The sequence below is a fragment of the Macrosteles quadrilineatus genome, unplaced genomic scaffold (assembly GCF_028750875.1).
Source record: "Macrosteles quadrilineatus isolate MER2022 unplaced genomic scaffold, UCM_ALF_1.0 Scaffold_6__1_contigs__length_79288215, whole genome shotgun sequence".
Lineage (NCBI taxonomy): Eukaryota > Metazoa > Arthropoda > Insecta > Hemiptera > Cicadellidae > Macrosteles > Macrosteles quadrilineatus.
The window spans coordinates 67,957,006-67,981,687 of record NW_026542599.1 but is presented as its reverse complement, the minus strand read 5'-3'; the positions used below and the strand labels follow the sequence as shown (position 1 = coordinate 67,981,687).

Sequence of the window (24,682 nt, the reverse complement as noted above, 5' to 3'; positions counted from 1 at the left end):
TATGCTCGAAAATCCTTTTTTAGGGTTTCTTTCCAAAATCAAGTCTGTACTAATACTTCGAGAAATAGATCATACTAGTGCACCTGTTTATAACAAATAAATCACATGACCGCGCATGCGCAGAAAGTTCTACCCGGCAGCGACTTGCCTCGGGGCATAATTTTGGAGACCTTCGCATTTTGCCCTGAGGGCGCCCGGGGGCGTCTTTTCGACGTGCCCTGCCTCGCCCGGTCCTGTGTGTGGAGCTCCATAAGCGCCCGTGCAATTTCCATCGCACAAGACGCCCCGGGGCAAAATGCCCTGTCGCGCCCCGCCTTGCCTGGTTCTGTGTGTGGCCGGCCTAAGTCTACGGCTAACTCATTAATCTTAAATATGCTCGAAAACCCTTTTTTAGGGTTTCTTTCCAAAATCAAGTCTGTACTAATACTTCGAGAAATAGATCATACTAGTGCACCTGTTGCTCGAATTCGAGCAATTGTAAGAATAACAGTTTTTATTTCTGATGACTTAAAAGAGTCAACTCAAAGAAAATGTAATCAATCACTCCACTCCAGTTATCGAAACTACGAACTCACTCAGAAAACAAACGCTCTTGTGTGTATCATATGTTTACTATGAACAGCTGTAATTAATACAAATTATTCGTCTGTTAAAGTAAACAAAGTCTTCTCTTCATAAGAAATACTTGGGATTTTGATGGTCTGCGGGGCAAAGCCCGAGGACTTGTGTTACAGGAATTGGTGAAAGGGGGCGTCTACACAAAAAATACTTAATTTTGACACATCGTTTGTAAAAATCCGTCCATTATTAACGGAAGAGTAGTGTTTCGTAGATATCGCCTTCACGTATTATATATAAGGATCTTGGTTCATGAACCACGATACTCGCACTGTCGAAGCTAGTTTTAACTCGTCCACGAAAGCTCCCTCACTTAGAAGAAAATAGATTTGTACTCACCGAGGCCGAATCTAAGTTTACCCTGGAGACAAAGACATTGATTCGTAACCATGGTATCCACCACCTCAATGCTGTAGTCGTAAACATTTAGACAGTAGCTATAGTGTCCAGGCAGGCCCCTTGTTGGTAGAAGGTATCCCATAAAGGTAGGGTACGTAGATCAACACGAAATCATTGAAACTCCGCTAGTCCTCAGATTGTTTTTCCAAGTGGAAAAATACCACTCAGTATAATTTTGTAGTCGGTTCGGGACGGATAAACTTTCAACATCCTCGAAAAACTATCGAAAATCCCATCCAAGGTGCGGTAAACAGACAAAAAGTCCAGTAAAACTCAGCCATACTCGTACAGGTGATCGTCCAGCCTTAGTTCCACACAGAACCTATTCAAGTCTAGTGTTTACGGATTCTATCAGATGTTCCGTATGTTCAGGTATAGAAACCTAAAAAATAATATAGTACATTAAATAGTGTACTGTTGATGGTCAAGGATAAAATAAGAACTAAGTGTCTAAAATTCCATTGTTACTTATAGAAAAATATGTAAACTGTTGTAGTTACCTTCTTTATGGATGTGTATTGATCAAATTTCACATCAAATGTATTATTTCAAACTGAGAAATTGACATTTCACAAAAACACTTTATTACATTACCTGAAGTAGCAAAAAACAAAGTACTTGTTTAACCTAATCATATCCTATCCCATATTCAGGGTGTCCAGTAAGTAAGTTGTCAAACTTCGGGAAATGTCTTTATTGTTAACAACTAGCTGCCCATGCTTCACTATGGTAAGAAGACACAATTTTAACAGAATAACTCGGTTCTTTAGATCTGCTGTATAAAATAGTTACTTTGCCATTTTGTAAACAGACCTTGATTTTACTACTAGTAGGGGCCTAATTTAAAGAAAGTAATGTTATTACATTAGTCTTAGTGTAATAAAATTGTTTTCCTTAAATTTGTGTAAGGGGTTTAAATTTTGTAAGGCATCTACATATGGCCACTTAGTACAGTACATAAGTGGCGCTGAAGTGTTAAAAAGCTATAAATATATTATTTAATTTGAAAATATAAACTTATTTTATTTTGTATACCTACTGTACTTACTTTTTAAGCCCTACGTCAATAGTATATCTAAACGTCTCCGACAACGTATCGTAGTGTAGTGAAGTGATATCCATTCTTATAATTAATTGATGTTTCGTAAGATAAATATTCCTAATTCTTTAATTTTAGTAAAAACTCTTCACATTCTGTTAAAGTATTCGAGCCTGTAAAGTAGCTAATTATATAAATTTCCCAGAAAATTATAAGCAAAAATCTTCAAAACTCTTCTTTTTTGCATCCAAACATAACCTATTACTAAATAACTTACAAATTTCCACAATCTTCTATCTATCTATATATTAATAGGCAAGCATATTTCTTTAAAACCCATTTTCTCAGCTCGTGTGCATCGCAGGGAAAATTTATGCATACTGTTGGAAAGATATTTTCCTGCAGATGTGCAGAATTCCTTATAAATTAAAATAGGCTAAAAAATAAACACAAAAAATGAATTTGAAAACTTTAAAAAAATAACATTGGAGTTATGGGTTGCCATGATGGTGACGAAATAACAACAAAATATAAACAGAAAATCAAAACAATTTCCTATCACACATGTTTTATTTACAGTGTGGTGTTTACACTGTAAACGGCAATGTGACCCTAACTTTGCCTGAATAAATAATAATTGTTCATTTCATTCATTTAATTTCATTTATATATTTTTGGTCGAGTTTTCGACCACTGGACGACCTCTAGTCTATATATTAATAGGCAAGCATGTTTCTTTAAAACCTTTTTTCTCAGATTGTGTGCATCGTGGGGTAAATCTGCGCATACCGTTAGAAAGCTATTATCCTGTAGGTGTGCAGAATCCCTTTATAAATTTAAATAGGCTCAAAGATAAGCACAAAAAATGAGTTTAAAAATTTGAAAAAATTAACATGGATCTTATGCGTTGCCATGCTGGTGACGAAATAACAACGAAATATAAACAGAAAATCAAAACAAATGGAAGAAACTCCAATCACATGTTTTATTTACAGTGTGGGGTGAAAATAGAGAAGTGAGTACATTACATATTTTTGGTCGAGTTTCGACCACTGGACGACCTCTCGTGTAAATAAAACACCAAACATTTTGGATCAGCTGGTTTATTTACTAGTTCTAATAGTAAGTCTATTCGTACGAATAACATGGCAACTTTGGTAGCCAGTGGGGGGGAGACCTTAGAGAGTATCATAATAAAACATAGGTTCACCTGTTGTAAAGTGGATACATTCCTCCTTAATTCTACCTCAATTATTGGTCCAGTTGTTTCACGTGAATTTCAATTCGACATAGTCTCAAAAATCCAAACTTTTGTATCTAAAATCTAAAAAGCTAACAGGGATCTGAACTTTTGAGAAAACCATAAGCCGCACACTTGAATGAAAGCATAGATAAAACATAGACTATGTTTTTATCTATGCCCGTCAATAATTATCAGTTTTTCGATAAACCCTCTCCTAAGAGCAGTAACCTCAACTATAGTTCGGCCGCTTAGAAAACGACCTGCGCGCTAATGCTAAACCAATGCTGGAGGAGGTCGCTTCTTAAGCGGCCGAACTATAGAGGGCTCTATTTAATCGTATTTTAAATATCAGCTGTTAGATTTGTTTATGTTTTAGTTTGTTTTTGTTTGTTTACTTTTCCTTGAGTTAACCTTTTGAATTGCATCAAGAGAAGTGACAGTTACGATGTATCTTCAAGCCTTTGACTTCTGTTTCAATTTTTTACTTATTTGTTCAGTATTATATATTTTTAAAACACTGCAATTGATGTTGCAGTCAATGTTGTTTGTACAATTAATTGACACAAGAAACATAGAGTTTGGACGGAGCCTTACTGGGAAAAAAGGTATCGGTAGAGTATTTTTCTTTGTAACATGAAGATTGATCAAATTAATTTACATAAATAACAAGCACTTAATCAGCCAGCAGATGGCATTGGGCGAGTCAGTGAAGAATCGCCATATTTCTGCGTTGCGAGGCAATTTATAATAGTTTATTAGAAGGATCAAAAAATAATATCTTTCCTCGAAAACATAACGTTTATCTCATATATGCCATATCTTTGCCATCTTTGTACTTTTATAACCAATTTGTATGAAAAAGTAAATGAGACTTGCTATCTTAACATTTGGTCTAATATAAAATTTCAAAATGGTGGTCATTTAAAGCTTAATCGAATTCCATAAAATCTCCTAACCTTGACAAAATCATAGTAAGTACCTCCCTGAACCTTGACAGAAGATTGACAAATTTCCTAAGCACTTCCAACGAACTTCCAAGAACTCCAAACCTTTGGAGAACTTTCAAAGGTGAAATAATTTCTCCTTAACAATGCCTCTCGATAGTATAATTTCGAAATATTGATGACGCATTGATAAAGCTATGATAATGATAATACTATTGTACCACATTGATAAAGTAGTAATTGCAAAATTGAAGGCTTTGTGAGCCATCAGTTCGCTTTTGCAGTTGTTAAGACATACTTGAATGGTCGCGATCCTATAACTCAAATTCGATGGCTCCTCTTCCTACATACCATTGAAGGTTTAATCAGGTGTGCCTCAAGGATCCCTCCTTGGTCCTTTCCTGCTTGGTCTCTTCATCAACTACATTGGCTCAACCTTAAGTCCATCTTTGGGCTTTTTGCTGATTATTGTCATATGACATAAAAAGTTCATATGAGATTCATCTGTAGACCAAGAATTCGAGCTCCAAGACCAGATTGAACGCTGGTGCTTCACAAATAACATTCAGCTCAATGCAAATAAGAGCCAAGTCATGACCCTCGGGAGGAACAAAACCAGTGTTTTTTTTACTATACCTGTAACGGCACCATCTTGGAAATAGTCAGCTTGGTTAAGGACTTAGGAATCCACCTATCTCCTGGCTTGGAGCCAAATGTTCACATCACTAATACCTGCACCTCTGCAAATGTACCAATGATCTGATGTGCCTCTGCGCCAATGATATTATACTGGGACTCATTGCTCAGGCATTTAAAAATGCCTTCTCCCCTGCAATAATCAAGATGCTCTGTTATACCTTAGACCGAATATGGATCTATAATATGGCCCCCGAACCAGATAAGCCTTTGCGATTCCCTTGAACAAGTTCAAAAACACTTTATGCACTTGATGGTGGCGAAGGGTCGTATTAGATGCATGCTATCTCATATTGCCGGGACCTTAGCCTGAAGTAATGCGTTTCTGTTGCAGAGCCTAGCGTCCTAGCATGTGAAAATTGAAAACTAAAAAGATGTTCTCACAATAATATACTGTTTCGCTTTCCAGAGTCGTGCCAAGACGTGCAGTGCGGAGCAGGCAAGAAGTGTGTCGTGCGCAAGGGGATGCCCAAGTGCATCTGCTTCCCGCACTGTAGAGGCAACAAGGGGTCGTACCGAGGACCTGTGTGTGGCACTGACGGCAAAACCTACCGTTCTGTCTGCAAACTAAGGAAGCGAGCTTGTCGGAGGAACAACGCGTCGCTCTCCGTCGCATACCACGGCATCTGTCAACGTTAGTATGTTAGTGTTTATGAATCACTCTGGGGTTCATCCCATTCCCACATTGGGGTCTAGTTTTAGATTGAGAACTAACGTGCTGAAATTAACTTAATGTTAAATATACTAACCATGTACATTGCAGATTGATACTGCAAGAATATGACTTCTCGTCCTATTTTAAAATGTATGGCCTATTTTGTAGTTTCATTTGTGGTTATATTCGAATGCACGTTTGTTAAATGAAGAAAGCTGATCTCCCGTTTTGAAGCAATTTTCCAGTGCGTGCTTCAATCAACACTACACATCTGTTTAGTTATACTTAACAGAGGACAAGCAACAGTTTTTTTTAATACGTTTTACTCACAATAATAATTTTCAATTTGGCAAAATAGCAAGATGTAACAACTACTGTAAAAACCTTGTTCAGTTGGATTTCTCTTGTTCAGCATCACGATTGGATCTTGTCATCTATGGCGTATTCTTCGGTCGGATGCGTAGTATAGTTTTAGAGGGAAAATAACTGAGTTGGATCCAACACATAGTTGAACAATCTCATTTATTGGAAAATTTTCGAACTCCTTCATCGTAGTTGAAAAATACACACATTTCATAATCAACCCCCATAATCAAACCACAGAAAACATTTCTTACATCTTTCTCATTCCTGAACGGATTACAACAGCCTGACACATCTTCTCTATCTCCACGATTCGCGCATTTATCAAATTCGAAACCGATTTAAAATGCAGCGCAGAATTCCGCCCACAGATAACAGTACATGAAACATGAACATCCCAACGCCATTTATCTGGATCTCGGCTAATGTGTGGATAGGTGTAGCCGTTGTTGAAATTACGGGTCTGGCCACTGTGGAATGGGGAAAGAGGTGGTTAAACGCTCCGGGCCATCGCTACAGTGTTGCATCGTGTGCATAGATAATTGGAAGATTGGAGATGCGCCTACAGGACTCCTTCAGGCCTTCAGGCTAGAGCTCAACACACTTCAGGCGCAGAAACCGTTCAATGTGATTCATATCCAGGCAGTAACTTATAGCTAGACAATCTGCCTTCTGTCTTCCTTCCATTTTTGCTTTGAAATTCGATTTTGTTTTGCGGTTGTCGTTATCACAATTTTTTTCGATGGAAATAAATGTACTCAAATATTGTGCATTTCATTACTAGCAATTAAATTCACCAAATTTTTTGTGAGTCAGAGGAAAATTGTGTGGGTTCAAAGGCATTTTTGACCGTGATGAACTATATTTTTCGTCATTCTGTTTCAAATCGTAAAATCTACATTATAATCAAAGAGACAATTTTTTAATCAGCTCTAGTGCTAAAACGCCTTAAATACGAAACGTAGATAAAAACCATCTCCAGACTTTACAATAGGATGAGAAATCCACTTACTGTTGAAAGTCAGTGCAGTTACTTATACTTCTGACCAAAATTTTAAAAGTAAAGCCCCATCGAGTGACACCTCATTTGAAAGGCCTTTATTAAAGAAGAATATCAGTGAAAACTAGAGGTCTCTATCTCAACCCAGTACGACATGGCGGTCATCTGAAAATTCATCGTACAATTTAACCTCATTAAAAGTTTCTCTCAGGCTGATGAAAATTTAAAATGACCACCATGTCGTACTGGGTTGAGATAGAGACCTCTAGTTTTCGCTGATATTCTTCTTTAATAAAGTATTTTAAAATGAGGTGTCACTCAATGGGGCTTTACTTTTAAAATTTTGGAGCTACCCCCAAAATACCCCATTTTGGGGTCCCGGGAAAAATTGGGATAGCGTCCAAAAAGTGCCGTTTTATTTTTTATGAAGGTATGTGGAGTTTAGTTTTCCTGGTGTCACCCATTAAAAAGTTAACTAGGGGTATCCACACATTTGCCCAACCCTGTATTTCATTTTACAATCCTACAAAACAGCATATGCCAATTACATTCATTAAGCATGGAGAAAGAATGTTTACAAGATGATGCTGTAATCCATTGTATAAAACAATGGCAATACATTATAATGAAATATATTACAAACATGAACCTTTATACTAACTGAAATAATACTGATGACCATGAATCAAATATAATAAATATAATGAATATTTAAACAGATATTTTATCTTCTTTCTTTTCTTCTATATCTGGTTTGAACTGGAGAGCTGACTCTGTTTAGGAACTTTGTAAATGATCAGTTATAGTTTGTTTAATAAAGCCACTGCGATATTTAGGAGGCTGCGATTCGTCTAAATTAAATTAATCTTATTCACATACCTAATAGCAAAGATTACACATGCCACCTACGCAAAGTTTTGCGTAGCATGTGTAATCTTTGCTAATAGTTAAGGCTGGCTCCTAAATGTATCATCCTTTGTACCAGCTTAAGGCAATCCATAGATGTACTTTCAGTCCCATGTCGAGTGGGTGTTGCAATTCCATTTATTCCTTGTTTTTCATAAAATCTGATAGCCAAACGATCGAAAGTATTTCTAAACTGTTGTTTGTCTACTGTAGAAGAGCGCACGCTGTTAACCACTACTACACACGCTACAACTACATAGAGACAGATTAAGTTGACATCAGCACACTTGATGTAAATGTTCATGAAATGCATGCGGAAACAGGCTTCAGATTGATCAACATAATGAGAATAATATTTACAGTATCTAAGTCAATGGAACATTGCTTAGGGATCTGTGCTTCACAGTACATAGCTCATGGGTAGGATAGGTTTTTTCACAAACGGAGCAGAAAATTGTTTGACGTGGTTGGTGAATTAATTAGCTAAAGATTGATCCTAATGAAATACGGAATATTCTCAATATTGTTTTGTGATTGTGAATTGTCACTGGGGTTGTTCTAAAACTTGAGTTCGAAATATCAAAACTGAGCCTGGGTCACATTAATCACTAAGCTTATTGATGATTGGCCAAGAACAATGCAGCTTATCATTCTGCAATCATTTTCTACTCGTGTGCACCTGCATTGTTAAGTCATTCCTCAATCGTTGTTCAGTGCACGATGCAGATAGAATTCTCCATCAATCAAAGTGGTAAATGCTACTTACCAATGTAACAAATAGATAACAAACTTTGGCAGTTGAATCGGTGGGTGGCACATCAATGATACGTAGCTTGAACCGAATTTAAAAACCTAAATTCATTTTTAAGAAATTATTTACTTTCAACTTTTCCAATCTTCTTCAACGTAAAAATATCCTCATAAACGAAACCCCCAATTTAAAGTGGACACTGATGAAACTTATTTACTGTAGAACTTGAATTTAGAAAACGCTTTAGAAATGGTCATAAATATCTAAGATGGCTTACAAGTAGTTATTGATGTTGAAAACATATGTAACTAGGGTTGCTTTCAGAGAGGTGAAAGCCAGTTGAGCGGAACAAACGTGATTTGATAATTGTATAAGTAATTAAATGTAAAAAAGTCAATAGATGTCCTAATGCTGGTTTTATTGATTAAAATTATAATAATTCATAGTTGTTTTTACTACATCTTGTTATTCAGATACCTCTTCCAGAAGTGCATTATGGTAGTTTTGACCATGAAAATATTACAGTAGTTGGAATCTGATATTAACATCCAAAAAGTAAAGTATAAAAAAGAGAAAGGTAATTTAACATTCAAATGCAACTGTAGCCTACAACAACAAAAACATTGGGCTACATTTTTCACCCTTACAATCGGTTAAAGTATTTAAGTATAAAAAATAACAGTAACTATAAAAAAACGAGTATTAAAGTATAACAACAGGAGGGGGAATTTGACATTTAAATTCAACCGTGCAACATAAAATGGCTGAAATGTAGGCCTAAACATAAGTAATAAGTAAACATCGCATTCAGCTGATTTAAGTGAAAACAGAATAATAATAAAAAGGGGCCTACTTCTGGACAAGCCTTGACAATTATCCATACCGTGGTTAAAAGTGGACTTCTATAAGCCTAGGTAATTAATTTATTTACTTATTATTATGGTTGTAACTGGACGTATGTATAGCCCGTGGCTTGGCAATCAAATAACAGTATTTATACAGGATAGGCTACTGTTATCAACATTTGAAATTACTGAATTGTTACCAAATTACTGTTTCAAAAAATGCAGATTCCATTTTCAGCCGAGCCATTAAAATGAGGATTTGCCGAACAATAATTATTAATATTACAGAATAGTATTTAATGATATACAACTTTTCACATTTCATAAATTACATGTTAGTTTTGCTATGGTCAAAGGTCCAAATCTAAATGTTCCTTTCATTTGGTTTTTATGTAGTAATTTTCTAGAATCATTGACTTTATATAAAGACAACGCTAGAATACCGTAGATGGCTTGTTAATACCATAATGCAAGCATTTTTGTAATCGTTTCCCCGTTTAACCAACTATTCCAAAAGATAAAAATTATATGGTGCAACACAAATAAACAACCCGATCACCTACCTATAACCTACACTTTACCTTCCTAATCTAACCTTACTTCAAAACACTAATACTCATAAACCACGAATACTCATAAACCCCGACCTACCTTCCCCACATGCCGAAATTAGATCAGTGTTCAGTCTGAGTTTTAAGTCTATGGTTTTATTAATAAGTGTAATAACTTACTGCACCGTCGATGTAATTCAACATAATATAACCTGTGAGGTATTATCGGATTAAATATAGATTTCGATGCGGTTTGATATATCGCTTATTAGATTCTGATTTCTAACATTGGCTGTTTCTAAATTCTAACCAGCTGGCAACACAAATAGGTTCCCAAGAAAGTAGTCACCGCGGTCCGTATCCCTCCGCTCCTTGTTTATGCTCCGCGCATTGAGAAAGTAGTTCCGTATATTTTCTCAATTTTCAGTGAATTCCGCGCCTTGAAAAAATGTTTTAACGGCATTTTCTTGTTTATTAAAATCATAGGAATGGTTTAAAAACGTTTAAAAGAAAAGTCTAGAAAGTTAAGAAATACCTTATGATTCTCTTGTTTACATTTTTCTTGTAAACAAAAAACTGTCATATGGCTACTTTAGTCCCATAAGCCTAATGTTAAAAATTGGAAATTTTAAGTTCGTTTTAAATTGCTTTAGTATTATCTAATTGAAATTTGCTTGTTTAAAAACCATCTCACTATTAGTCTTAGTAATTTTGTTAAGTTTGGCTGAAATGCGTTCAGCCGTTATTGAGTGATGTTTCTCTATTTGTTGCATTGAAGTTGATCCTAAAGAGCTACGCTCGCTTCGCTCGCTCCGCTCAATCATTTGTCATAGTTGAATGTATATGATGAATATATGACGTTGCATATATTCTTTGGTGAAATTTATGTTATAATACATCACTGACTGGCCAATCCGCTACAACGTTCATTGACTGTGGCTTTTGCAGTCAATTTGCTTACTCCTTTTTCACACAATCTCCAATTGAACGTAAAGTGTGTTGTTAATCTTTCGTATATGCAGTGTGACCATCTTTTCATGCTGCAACGTAATCATAATTCATTGTATACACACTTCTTTTCTCCCTTTACTCAGCGTATTTCCTCGTTTTTGGCTTGTCCCTCACTGTCCCTTCCTACATTACCGTACCATCATGCACACTTACTCTAACTACCCAAATATTTATTATTGTTTACATTAGGAGTACTGTATTTCAATTGCCAATCCTTTTCTTCCTGTGGTTTCTCCCAAACCTTCTCTATTATTCTACCTTTTCTCAACTAATTTTTTCTATTATTGCATTCTTTAAAATTTCTTGTCTCCTCCAGTACCTTGTTCGACGCCTCTAATACTTTCCACATTTTACCAAACGCTTTTCTTACATTTCTTTGTCTTACTTTTCCTCCAGAATCTTTTGTCATACCTACACAAACATTACCTTCTTTTTTCTATCAGTTCCTATTTACCATTGCAATAAGATTCATTACATTCCCTATTCCTTGCCTATTTTTCTCCAACTGTTGATTTTTTCTTCCGTCACCACCCGTTGCCATCCCTGTACTTCATACATTTTTGACTACACATCACCCCCAATACGTTTCCCTATTTTCAACTGTTTTACTCTAACCGGAACATCTCTTTACATTCCCGTACCCTCTTTTTCTTCTCCTATAACTCTTTACCAGATGTCTTCCCTTTTCTTAATTCTTCCCCTGTTATCGGTAGATCTCCTAGCCTTCCTGAATAGTTTTCCTTCTCCCATACCTCCCATCCTTAGGTGTTGATTTGTCTTGGATTTTATCTCTTATAAGTAAATCTCCTAACCTTTATGTTTTCTTGTTTTTCTTTTTCTTATACCTCCTTCACTAAGGTGTTCATTTTTCTTGACTGTTTCCATCTTATCAGTACATCTCTTTACCTTCTTGTTTTCTCGTTTTTCTTTTCCCATACCACCTCTAAAGTGTTCACTTTTCTTAACTGTTTCCTCTCTGTACATCTCGTTAACTTCCCGACTCCTCCCCTTCTCCATTACAGTCTCCTCCCTTTCCCACCTGTTCCCTGTTCCCTTCCTATCCTCGTCCCTGTTCTCTCTGTGCTGGTACAGACGATGACCGGCAGTACTGACCACAGGCTCGTGCGACAGGATCCGCTGTCCGGCTGGAAAGTTCTGCCTCCTCGACCAGAACCTGTCGCCGCACTGTGTGAGATGCTCGCGCCGATGTTCCCATGGGTCACCGCCCAGGCCTGTGTGTGGAGTCGACCGAAGGACTTACCAGTCGGTCTGTCACCTGCGACAAGCGGCTTGTCGCCGGGGGAAAGCCATCCCGATAGCCTACAAGGGCAAGTGCATCCGTAAGTTTACGTTTATTTGGTTACAGTGTAAAGGATTTGAAATAAGAGGGCCACCACGCGTTGCAGTGGTTAGGTTAGTTTAGTTTGGTAGTTGATGATGAGAAACAATCTAGAATTTTCAAAACGCATGAAAATACAGTTTTTTTTTTGCAGCACATTACACAAAATCACAACTATTGATTTGGGATATTACGTTATTTGTCATTATAAACTAAACTATCCTAACCTAACCTAATTACCGCAACGCACTATAAATGAGTGGCCCTTATCATTGAAAATATCCTAAAGGTGAGATTTTCAATTGTATTTCTGATACATGTTAGTACCAAAACTGATTTATTTTGTTGTTTTACATTGACTGGTAACAGAGAAAGGGATTGCCTACTCAATGGGTCTAGATTATATTGCAATTGTGCAACGTCGACCCAAAATTGTGCTAATTCTAAAGCAAGGTTGCTGAAGGAAGAGTCCTTTATTGGATAGGGAAATTGACATACTCACATACATTCATGTTATCTTTTCTGAGTTGGTGCAGCAGCCCTGATCATCAAAGGTCATACAATACTTAAAATTCCATACGAATGTAGCAAGTTCATTTTGTCTCACCTATCAAACTCATAATATTTCGAGTCTAGTGTACACAATGCCAAAAATGTTATGATTGAAAATTTGAATAATTGGTCAATTAATAGCAAAATCTATCGAATTTAACATCAAATTATAAACATGTATTAGTACATCGACTGATGTTAAAATACTATGTTTAAGTTACATCATGAATAAGTCGACTTAATTGCATAAATTTAGAAAGCATCCAAGTTATGCGAGATGTTTACTCTAAACGAAATCATCTTTTCTCCAGCCTTCTCTATAAATTTCACTTGCCAGTTTAACGCGTCTGCTATGAATAGATGTGGCTAAACTATCTTAAATGTGACACACAGGAATTTTATAGATCCAAATTTAAGAGTATCTAACCGTGTTTTATGTTTTATCTGTTCGTTTGAGGATTGCGTTAAAGAGAACTGTTAGTGAAGCATTTCTCAAGTTTTTTGTAAACATTTTCAACACTATACATTATTACATTACTATGTTTTATGATTTGTTCTTAGACTATTATGGATGTCCTAATGTTTTAACATATCGGGGTAGATCAACAAAACAAGTCCCTGTATTCATTTTAGGAATAAATTGTCTTCAAACATTGCCAATAGCCTTTTCCTACCATCAACGAAAACTCCTTAAACATTCTCCAAACATAATTACCATTGCAGTCTCAATTTGTAAGGGGATGCAAAACACTGTTTATCACTCATTTGGTTTCCAAAACTAAATTAGTAATGATTTCCTACAGTTGATTTCTATGTGATTCTCAACGGAACTTTGTTGTGTTGAACTTTGCTGATGTATTTGCGTGTGTTTAGCCTGCATAAGATTAGCACATAGGAAAGTAATTAGCACCGAGTAACGCTATTTCAGCCGCCGGAGGAAACATTCGAGTTCAAAGAGCTATTATTGGTCCGGCTTAAGCATCTGGTCTCGATTCTGCAGAGTGCCAAGCGAAGGTGTTGCAATTGACCTTCGGTTTTTATACACTGCAATTCCAAACTTTGCACTGAGTTTTGAATAATTAACCACGTGATACAATTTCCTGGACAGTTTCAATGATAGCACCGTTTGGATTTATTTCAGAAGATTTCCACTGATCCGGTGGCCATTCGGACGTTTACGGTCGTTGTGAAAACGTCCACATCGATAATTAACCGGTGACGTTGAATTTAGCTTTAATCGGTCAAGTTTGGTAAAGAACTATAAATTAAAATGGTTTATTTCAATTAATCAAAGTCTATGAAACCCATGTGCGTGTTTTCAAAGATATACTTTTGCTTTTTTGTTAAATTATTACATAGGTAATAATTTAGGGTTCAGGAAACTTTAGCCTATAAAGCTTAAAGCTCGTTGGTTAATCGGGCCAGGCCTCCATTCCAGATCCCTGATAGAGCCATCAGCCTGATAGGGCCTGAAAGAGGGAGGGTACAGTAAAGTGTTGTTTTATCACCATCATAATTTGTTCTCTTTTCACTCCAAAGTTAACTAAACACTCCCTACCATGAAAACAGATTATTTTTAAAAAATTGTAATTTCTTAACAAAACAAATTGTTTTCTATGTTCAGCAGACGTAATGTACACTTTTCACATGGTTTTACCGTTTATTTGACCACTGCTTATTTGACCACTTTCTACTAAACATTTTTCCACTTCGACAATTTTACAGAGAGTTATTGTTGCTTAGGCCCATACTTGCAACTACTATAATCGATAAAGAATGTTAAAAAACATACAATTTAGTCTGAGTTCATTTTTAATCTTTACCAAATATTTGGCATGTAAAACTTGGTACCTAACACGAGTCAGAGTGTTATACCGGTGGATTCTGATGTAAAGAATAACCAAAGGAAGTTTTATCCAATGAAAGAGAGGGAGCTTTTGGATCAATTCCAAATTGACATGATTATTTTATCATCTTCTTTCTATTTAAAAATCTATGTATTAATAAGCAAGCATGTTTCTTTAAAAACCTGTTTCCTCAGCTCGTGTGCATCACAGGGAAAATCCACGCATACAGTTAGAAAGTTATATGCCTGTAGATGTGCAGAATCCCTACATAAATTTAAATAGGCTAAAAATAAGCGCACACATGAGCATGGGTCTTATGGGTTGCCATGCTGGTGACGAAATATAAACAGAAAATTAACAGTGTTTATTTACAGTTTGTACAATACATATTTTTGGTCAACCACGAGACGACCTCTAGTACATCTTAATATGGGTAGATGTTTGCTATTAATTGTTAATTAATCTATTACCCTTCTAAAAGGTGATCAACCTGCTAAACGAAGATAAATCGTCAAAAGAGTCTGATTGAAGAAATACATCAACCCTTTACAAATTGCCGTTGCGTTTCCCAAAGTTGCCATTACTTGCATCGTCGCCCCCTCAGGCCATGTACCAATTGGTCCCGTGCAGTCTTCAATTGGAACTGCAGACAGCAATTATTGCAGGTGGTTGTTTCAAGTGAAAATAATTTGTTCCAATTAAAAACTGCGCGTCTCAACGGAGGCTGAGAAAACAAAATTAGAGCCTAAAGTCGGCAATCACGGGCGCCATTAGTGCGCCATCATGAAAACGGTCTAAAACGTGTCTTTCGCGGGTAAAATTAATGATTTGGCGGGTGTGGGTGGAGTAGAGGGTGTCTGCTCCACTTGCAGAGGTGAAGGTAGAGGTCGATCTACGGCAGCGGACCGCTAATGCTAATCTGGGACTCGGAACATTCCGTAGAGGAAATTTCTTCATCGCTACTGAAGAAAGTTTCCGAACCAACTTGTATCACTGAGTCAGCTTATCTTATTGGAGTTTCAGTTTCACGAAAGACTGCGCAATAGGCCTACGTGAAAGTTCCTTGAGGCAGAAAAGTTAAAATTCGTGATGGCCATAGTATAAAATTCTTCCGGATACTTTGCGGGCAAATCCACAACGTGAACTACTAGTAGGGTGGTTATCGTGATTGCCTAGTGTTCAAAAGGTTGATGGTTCGGTCCCTAGAACAGTAAATGAATGTTTTGGCTAACAAACCGCTTGTTATCTATACTCTATTATAAAATTGAGGCGGTGTCTGTCTGGGCAGCTGTCACTGTCACGACTAAAATAATAAACAGATACAGCCAAAACGAAGATGGAGTATATAGGAACGTCATAGGCATATTCACTTCCTTGAGTTCCCCTCGGGCTTCGCCCGAATGTCCAAAGTTTTGAGACAAGGTTGTCAAAAGTAAATTGTTTGGTCTCCATGGCAGAATGAGAAAACTCATGTTGATCTTTATTTTGACATTTCAATGTAAACTAGAAGAACTGCCAAATGCTCATTTCACAATTTCAGACAGCTGATCCAAAGAAATTAAATATATTTCACACGACTATGTGGTAGGATTATTTCATCTAAAACTTGATCATGGATTATTTATTCTAAATCGATGTCAATGATTATGAAACTGATTTTTCTTCCCGTTGCGAAGCACGGGTACAGCAGCTAGTTACTACAGCTATAATCTCCTTCATTTGTACATCCTTACTCATCTTCACGTTAAAGTGCGTAGATGTTTCGTCGTTGTAATGGCTCATAGAAAATATTGATTAAAATCATTCATTCATTCCTGCATTAGCTGTATCGTTGTGAACGAGATTCCGCTAGAATATGATTTAAATCACTGCATTAAACATAGTGTTTGGCGATGGTTGTTTCATGCGTAACTTAGGTGGTTTTGTCTTTTGCCTTAAAAATCACGGGTCCAATCCATATAGCTAGTCTACTTTTTTTGAATTCATGTACGGGTTGTTGTCATGCTGCATAATACAAAGCACACTTACTGTCTGTCCGTGAAGTTGATTGCATTTCAAGCGACTCTTAAATTATCCAGCACAGGACACAATATGGCAGGAGGCGCTCACTTCTCAAGAATTTCGTTAGAGGTTGGGAGAAAAGGATTCTCTTAATTAGGCCCCACTATAAACAAAGAGCTACCAATGAGCCTCAAATGTTTCGCATCAAACAACATTTTAACTTGGCTCATCTCATGTATGAGAGAAATGAATTATGTAATATGTATTGCGAAGTATGGATCTGCAAATACTTCGGGGATTTCCAAAAAAAGACAGGCGATGTCGTAAGAATCGAGACCTAATATCTAGACCGTTTTATATTGTGGGTGTGGCTACAATGATTGCCATAATTCAGAGTTTTGTTGCCATTGAAAAAGCATTTTATCGTACACTATAGCCATCTTTTATATACCATCAACAATCACAGGAACAAAAACTTAAGCATAAAATCATTGGATAAAATCTAATTTGTACAGCAACGCACTTACTTAGTGGTTCATGCAGCTATGTTCTACAAGAATAACAATTTATCTACAACTGGTTCATATTCATAGAGCTGGTAATTAGGTCATCTGTTAGGTCCTGGCAAAGCCAGTAGCTTTTCTATCGTAACTGGACTTTGTTCTGGCTGTCATTGATAATTTAACAATAAATCGTCTATGCTAAAGAAACGGCTGATCTTAGTCAGAGAAACAAATCTATTATTATCATCCTGATCCATTCATCACTCATCTAAAATACGCACCCTGTGTCGGTGCCTTGAAAATCTATAATTTATTCTACTTCAGAGCCAAAAAGTCGAAGATTCTAACTGAAGAGAGCAACATCAGATCTAAACATTACATACACACTGTGAACTCACGTTACCGGTTATCAAATCAAACATCTCGGCGAAAATTTCTGCCCGCACCTACCACAAAAAATGAACCGGCAGAAAGAAAGTAGCGCACGCGGCGCGGCGGAGATGGCGTCTGCAATATCTAGGTATCAGTGTATGACTCAGACGTCCTTGACCAAGGCCACTCAAGGTCACCGACCTCCGTCTCTAGACATAACATAACTCACTCTGCCTCACGTCGTTTGCATATCTCCGGAATAAACTTACGCAACGCGACGGCGACATCGTGACGACCGAGTAGATAGACAAATCGTAAATACGTTTACAACCGTTTTCTGATCGGATACAACACGAGTTGGGAATTTAGATAACGTATGCGGGACGTATGCTCTGGTATTCCGGTGCTTTAAGTGATGTAAAATTTCAATTTCGTACTTGTGTAAAAAGGTGATTGTGTTGGTTAATTCTCCTCAATATTCATCATAAAATCAGGAGGACTTTATCTTGCAATTTTCGTTCGTGCTGTGTTGGAAAATGTATTTGTTTATTTTGATGTTGTCACGTGTGTTGCAAGCTTTGGCAGTGATATAAATAATCAATTATTGGGATGGGTACGTCATCCCCCTTGGTGCGTATTTACCCAAATACGAGTAAGGATGAGTGTAGAATGATCTGTGTAGCTTTGTAAATTCTGTAACGAAACTAGAGAATATGATTTTTTGACAAAAACTTAGACTGATGATCTGAAGTCTTATATTTTCTCAAACGAGTCTAGTGGCTAAATGGATGTGTCCGAATGAAGACTTTGGAAAATGACTTATGTAGACTTGTGTTAATGGAAACCGTATTAACAGAACTAGCTTCACAGTTCAAATTTACCCCAAGAGATTCTCAAGATTATCCAAATGGATTTTGAAACCAGTGACAATTTAAAGTTGAAAATGATTTGATCATCGTAGGTTCTGGTTAGCTTGGACCAAAATAAGCCCCATTGGGATAGTGTTTCTTTATTTACCTGCTTGTCATTGAGTCTTAGTATGTTTTGTGGTTAAAGTAGTGACTATATTTGCAGCTCGAGCTACTTGTGACCAGATCCACTGCAGCCTGGGCCAACGTTGTCTGAGACAGCCAAAAACGGATCATCCTCGCTGTGTCACTTGTTCATCTTTACCTTGTCCGGATCGCAATGGTAAATATTCAAAAGATAAAGAGAGCATAATTTAAGTAGTATTGGATTACATGTGAAGCAGTAATAACTTGATAATAATGAAGAACGTTTTTACCCCAGGCTATGTAAAATCAAGATCTGGATGTACTAATTGAGGTAACATTACAGGAAGGCAAGTGGTGGAGTTGTGTGGCTCCAACAACAGGACCTACACCTCTTGGTGTCACATGGTGAAGGACGCTTGTGTCACAGGCTACGTCATATACACAACCTGAATATACTAACTGTAGTGACATTACAGGAAGACATGTGGTGGAGTTGTGTGGCTCCAACAACAGGACCTACACCTCTTGGTGTCACATGGTGAAGGACGCTTGTGTCACAGGCTACGTCATAGATACACAACCTGAATATACTAACTGTAGTGACATTACAGGAAGACATGTGGTGGAGTTGTGTGGCTCCAACAACAGGACCTACACCTCTTGGTGTCACATGGTGAAGGACGCTTGTGTCACAGGCTACGTCATAGATACACAACCTGAATATACTAACTGTAGTGACATTACAGGAAGACATGTGGTGGAGCTGTGTGGCTCCAACAACAGGACCTACACCTCTTGGTGTCACATGGTGAAGGACGCTTGTGTCACAGGCTACGTCATAGATACACAACCTGAATATACTAACTGTAGTGACATTACAGGAAGACATGTGGTTGAGTTGTGTGGCTCCAACAACAGGACCTACACCTCTTGGTGTCACATGGTGAAGGACGCTTGTGTCACAGGCTACGTCATAGATACACAACCTGAATATACTAACTGTAGTGACATTACAGGAAGACATGTGGTGGAGTTGTGTGGCTCCAACAACAGGACCTACACCTCTTGGTGTCACATGGTGAAGGACGCTTGTGTCACAAGCAAGTCATAGATACACAACCTGAATATACTAACTGTAGTGACATTACAGGAAGACATGTGGTGGAGCTGTGTGGCTCCAACAACAGGACCTACACCTCTTGGTGTCACATGGTGAAGGACGCTTGTGTCACAGGCTACGTCATAGATACACAACCTGAATATACTAACTGTAGTGACATTACAGGAAGACATGTGGTGGAGCTGTGTGGCTCCAACAACAGGACCTACACCTCTTGGTGTCACATGGTGAAGGACGCTTGTGTCACAGGCTACGTCATAGATACACAACCTGAATATACTAACTGTAGTGACATTACAGGAAGACATGTGGTTGAGTTGTGTGGCTCCAACAACAGGACCTACACCTCTTGGTGTCACATGGTGAAGGACGCTTGTGTCACAGGCTACGTCATAGATACACAACCTGAATATACTAACTGTAGTGACATTACAGGAAGACATGTGGTGGAGTTGTGTGGCTCCAACAACAGGACCTACACCTCTCGGTGTCACATGGTGAAGGACGCTTGTGTCACAAGCAAGTCATAGATACACAACCTGAATATACTAACTGTAGTGGCATTACAGGAAGACATGTGGTGGAGCTGTGTGGCTCCAACAACAGGACCTACACCTCTTGGTGTCACATGGTGAAGGACGCTTGTGTCACAGGCTACGTCATATACACAACCTGAATATACTAACTGTAGTGACATTACAGGAAGACATGTGGTGGAGCTGTGTGGCTCCAACAACAGGACCTACACCTCTTGGTGTCACATGGTGAAGGACGCTTGTGTCACAGGCTACGTCATAGATACACAACCTGAATATACTAACTGTAGTGACATTACAGGAAGACATGTGGTGGAGCTGTGTGGCTCCAACAACAGGACCTACACCTCTTGGTGTCACATGGTGAAGGACGCTTGTGTCACAGGCTACGTCATAGATACACAACCTGAATATACTAACTTTAGTGACATTACAGGAAGACATGTGGTGGAGCTGTGTGGCTCCAACAACAGGACCTACACCTCTTGGTGTCACATGGTGAAGGACGCTTGTGTCACAGGCTACGTCATATACACAACCTGAATATACTAACTGTAGTGACATTACAGGAAGACATGTGGTGGAGCTGTGTGGCTCCAACAACAGGACCTACACCTCTTGGTGTCACATGGTGAAGGACGCTTGTGTCACAGGCTACGTCATAGATACACAACCTGAATATACTAACTGTAGTGACATTACAGGAAGACATGTGGTGGAGTTGTGTGGCTCCAACAACAGGACCTACACCTCTTGGTGTCACATGGTGAAGGACGCTTGTGTCACAAGCAAGTCATAGATACACAACCTGAATATACTAACTGTAGTGACATTACAGGAAGACATGTGGTTGAGTTGTGTGGCTCCAACAACAGGACCTACACCTCTTGGTGTCACATGGTGAAGGACACTTGTGTCACGGGCTACATCATAGATACACAACCTGAATATACTAACTGTGGTGACATTACAGGAAGACATGTGGTTGAGTTGTGTGGCTCCAACAACAGGACCTACACCTCTTGGTGTCACATGGGGAAGGACGCTTGTGTCACAGGCTACGTCATATACACAACCTGAATATACTAACTGTAGTGACATTACAGGAAGACATGTGGTTGAGTTGTGTGGCTCCAACAACAGGACCTACACCTCTTGGTGTCACATGGTGAAGGACGCTTGTGTCACAGGCTACGTCATATATACTTACTGTAGTGACATTACAGGAAGACATGTGGTTGAGTTGTGTGGCTCCAACAACAGGACCTACACCTCTTGGTGTCACATGGTGAAGGACGCTTGTGTCACAGGCTACGTCATATACACAACCTGAATATACTAACTGTAGTGACATTACAGGAAGACATGTGGTGGAGTTGTGTGGCTCCAACAACAGGACCTACACCTCTTGGTGTCACATGGGGAAGGACGCTTGTGTCACAGGCTACGTCATATACACAACCTGAATATACTAACTGTAGTGACATTACAGGAAGACATGTGGTGGAGTTGTGTGGCTCCAACAACAGGACCTACACCTCTTGGTGTCACATGGTGAAGGACGCTTGTGTCACAGGCTACGTCATATACACAACCTGAATATACTAACTGTAGTGACATTACAGGAAGACATGTGGTTGAGTTGTGTGGCTCCAACAACAGGACCTACACCTCTTGGTGTCACATGGTGAAGGACGCTTGTGTCACAAGCAAGTCATAGATACACAACCTGAATATACTAACTGTAGTGACATTACAGGAAGGCATGTGGTTGAGTTGTGTGGCTCCAACAACAGGACCTACACCTCTTGGTGTCACATGGTGAAGGACGCTTGTGTCACAGGCTACGTCATATACACAACCTGAATATACTAACTGTAGTGACATTACAGGAAGACATGTGGTGGAGTTGTGTGGCTCCAACAACAGGACCTACACCTCTTGGTGTCACATGGTGAAGGACGCTTGTGTCACAGGCTACGTCATAGATACACAACCTGAATATACTAACTGTAGTGACATTACAGGAAGACATGTGGTGGAGTTGTGTGGCTCCAACAACAGGACCTACACCTCTTGGTGTCACATGGTGAAGGACGCTTGTGTCACAGGCTACGTCATAGATACACAACCTGAATATACTAACTGTAGTGACATTACAGGAAGACATGTGGTGGAGTTGTGTGGCTCCAACAACAGGACCTACACCTCTTGGTGTCACATGGTGAAGGACGCTTGTGTCACAGGCTACGTCATAGATACACAAGCTCCTGGATACTGTCCCTCAGGTACGAGGATATCATAGATCAATATTTATATTTCAATCCAAACTTCATAATTATTATTTTTGTTATATTTGTCTGTTGCCTGTCCTTAAGATTGATTTATAATGATTACCTGTTCCAAATAATAACTTAACTATCGGCATACACAAAGTTTAGTTTAAATGATTTTTTGCTTTTTTGTCTCTGGACTTGACACTTTTTGAACGGATAGGACAACTAATTTCATTTACAGTACACCCTTTACGTCATCGATCATGATAATCAATATTTAAGCAACCTACCACACGTTCGGTTTGGCTTACTTTTGAGTTGTCCGATTTTTCTGAACAGGTGATTTGAGGAATTTAACGGTACCAAACAAAAGTTAACTAATTCAATGTGTTTTCCAGGTGACCAGAGAGCCTTGTGGGACAACACTGTGCTGGAAGGTTCGCTCTCGTAGCCTTTCTGCCATTCCTCTTCTAAGACTCTGACAGACTGAACCTACTTGTGATAGACAAGCAGACCCGAGATATGCTAGAGTGTGACAAAGCTTGTAACACGCCAGGGGTTGTTGACGTTCGACATTTTACATTTCTCTCTAAAAGTTTAACCCTTTGAGTTCCAGGGATAACGATTAACTCATTGTTATTGTTAGTAATCAGTGTATTTTCAAAGTCGTTACTGATACCAGTTGCTATCAAAATGTATTCTTATCTTGGCAGCAGTAGCCTTGGTACCTAACTAAATAGTACTCATTTCTCCTAGGTAATTAATTTGGGTAATTTCGTTAATTTCACTCTTCTCAAAATTTTATTGTATGGTATTCATGGTCAAAGAATGTTGGTTGCAATGACAGATTGCTCTAATTTTATTATTTGTGGTGTATTTTTAATGTAATTGAAGAATTGAAACATTATATAAGTAACATGGCATCGAGGGATGGAATTCATGGTTGTCAACTAGCCGTAGTTGCCAGACGTGCAACTAGTAGACCTAAACCTTGTACTGAAGTACCGGGTCTGAATTTTAAATTCAATTTGCGGTACTGGTACCTTTCCTATGAACCGGTAGTATAGAGAATCGTCTTCAGGCACCGACACATCATTAACTGGTGTAATGAAGATTTAGTCCTCATATTATGAACACAAAGATTGAAATTATCCACAAAAGCCATACACTTTCTATTTCAGGTGGGTCTCTACCACAGACTGCACATTTGACCCATCCATGAGTGGGATGGGATTTTATCCTCAAACAGTTATGTCTCATGGCAGGCTATATGTAGTATTCTGCATCGAGGCTTCTCGACGGTTATTGGCATCATTTGTGAACAGAATGAAACCATTTGCAGCTCTGTAGCTGATGTACACGCTTTGCCGTGTGTTTTTAAAATAATTGCATCTCCCGCTGCATGCGAGATAAGTTCAGTGTTACGTGTTTTGTTAAAAGAAACATATCCGATGCAGACATTCATAGCCAGGTGTCTGAAGGTTATAGCCCTAATGCAATGAGTGAGGGTTAAGTGTGGAGTGTAAAAATTGATTCAGTGAGAAGTCTAGGTAAACAAAAAGAAATTCCTTCCAAAATGAACATTTTCACAACCATTTTAAACTCCCTACCTCATTTCTGCACTTTCCCCACTATCATTGCATTAGGGTCATAAACTTCAGTCATCTGGCAATAAATGTCAGCATCAGATATGTTGTTGCGGTCAAAAACGTCTCAGGCAGCAGGAGATTCAATAATTTAAAAACTCACCATGAAGCTTACACGTCAGTTACAGAGCTGCAAAAGGTGACATTCTGTGCACAAATGACGGCATACGCAAAAACCGCCCTCGTACATAAGTCAACTGAAAATTTGTTTACACTGAGAAAGTGTTATGTTATGTGGGTGAGAACGCTGTCTACGATCTCTCTGTCCTTTCTCATGGAGCAAACCCCACAAAAAATCACAAGATGACCAAAGTTTTGAGCATTCAGACAAGGCCCCACTAGAAAAAACAGGCCATGCTGCAGCACAGGCAGCGCAACACTACGTCACAGTGGTGGATAGTTGTACTAAACTCTTACCATTAAAATCTCACAAACAGCCAGCTTGTTTATTTACCTAAAACATATGGGAATGGT

The 24,682-nt window shown here is 38.4% G+C and overlaps 1 protein-coding gene across 1 annotated transcript in view; it reads left to right on the top strand.

The window, feature by feature from the left end:
* Positions 1-23,080, top strand: part of LOC128997603 (uncharacterized) — a 105,030-nt gene extending 81,950 nt beyond the window's left edge. Inside the window, exons 3-15 of the mRNA XM_054423242.1 lie at positions 5,349-5,573; positions 12,140-12,361; positions 18,710-18,826; positions 19,107-19,730; positions 19,781-20,269; positions 20,453-20,806; positions 20,856-21,074; positions 21,125-21,343; positions 21,393-21,574; positions 21,646-21,862; positions 21,912-21,995; positions 22,179-22,574; positions 22,961-23,080. Of these exons, the coding sequence (XP_054279217.1) occupies positions 5,349-5,573; positions 12,140-12,361; positions 18,710-18,826; positions 19,107-19,730; positions 19,781-20,269; positions 20,453-20,806; positions 20,856-21,074; positions 21,125-21,343; positions 21,393-21,574; positions 21,646-21,862; positions 21,912-21,995; positions 22,179-22,574; positions 22,961-23,013 (3,401 nt within the window). The 3' untranslated portion in view covers positions 23,014-23,080. The remainder of the gene's footprint in view (positions 1-5,348; positions 5,574-12,139; positions 12,362-18,709; positions 18,827-19,106; positions 19,731-19,780; positions 20,270-20,452; positions 20,807-20,855; positions 21,075-21,124; positions 21,344-21,392; positions 21,575-21,645; positions 21,863-21,911; positions 21,996-22,178; positions 22,575-22,960) is intronic.
* Positions 23,081-24,682: the final 1,602 nt, after the last annotated feature.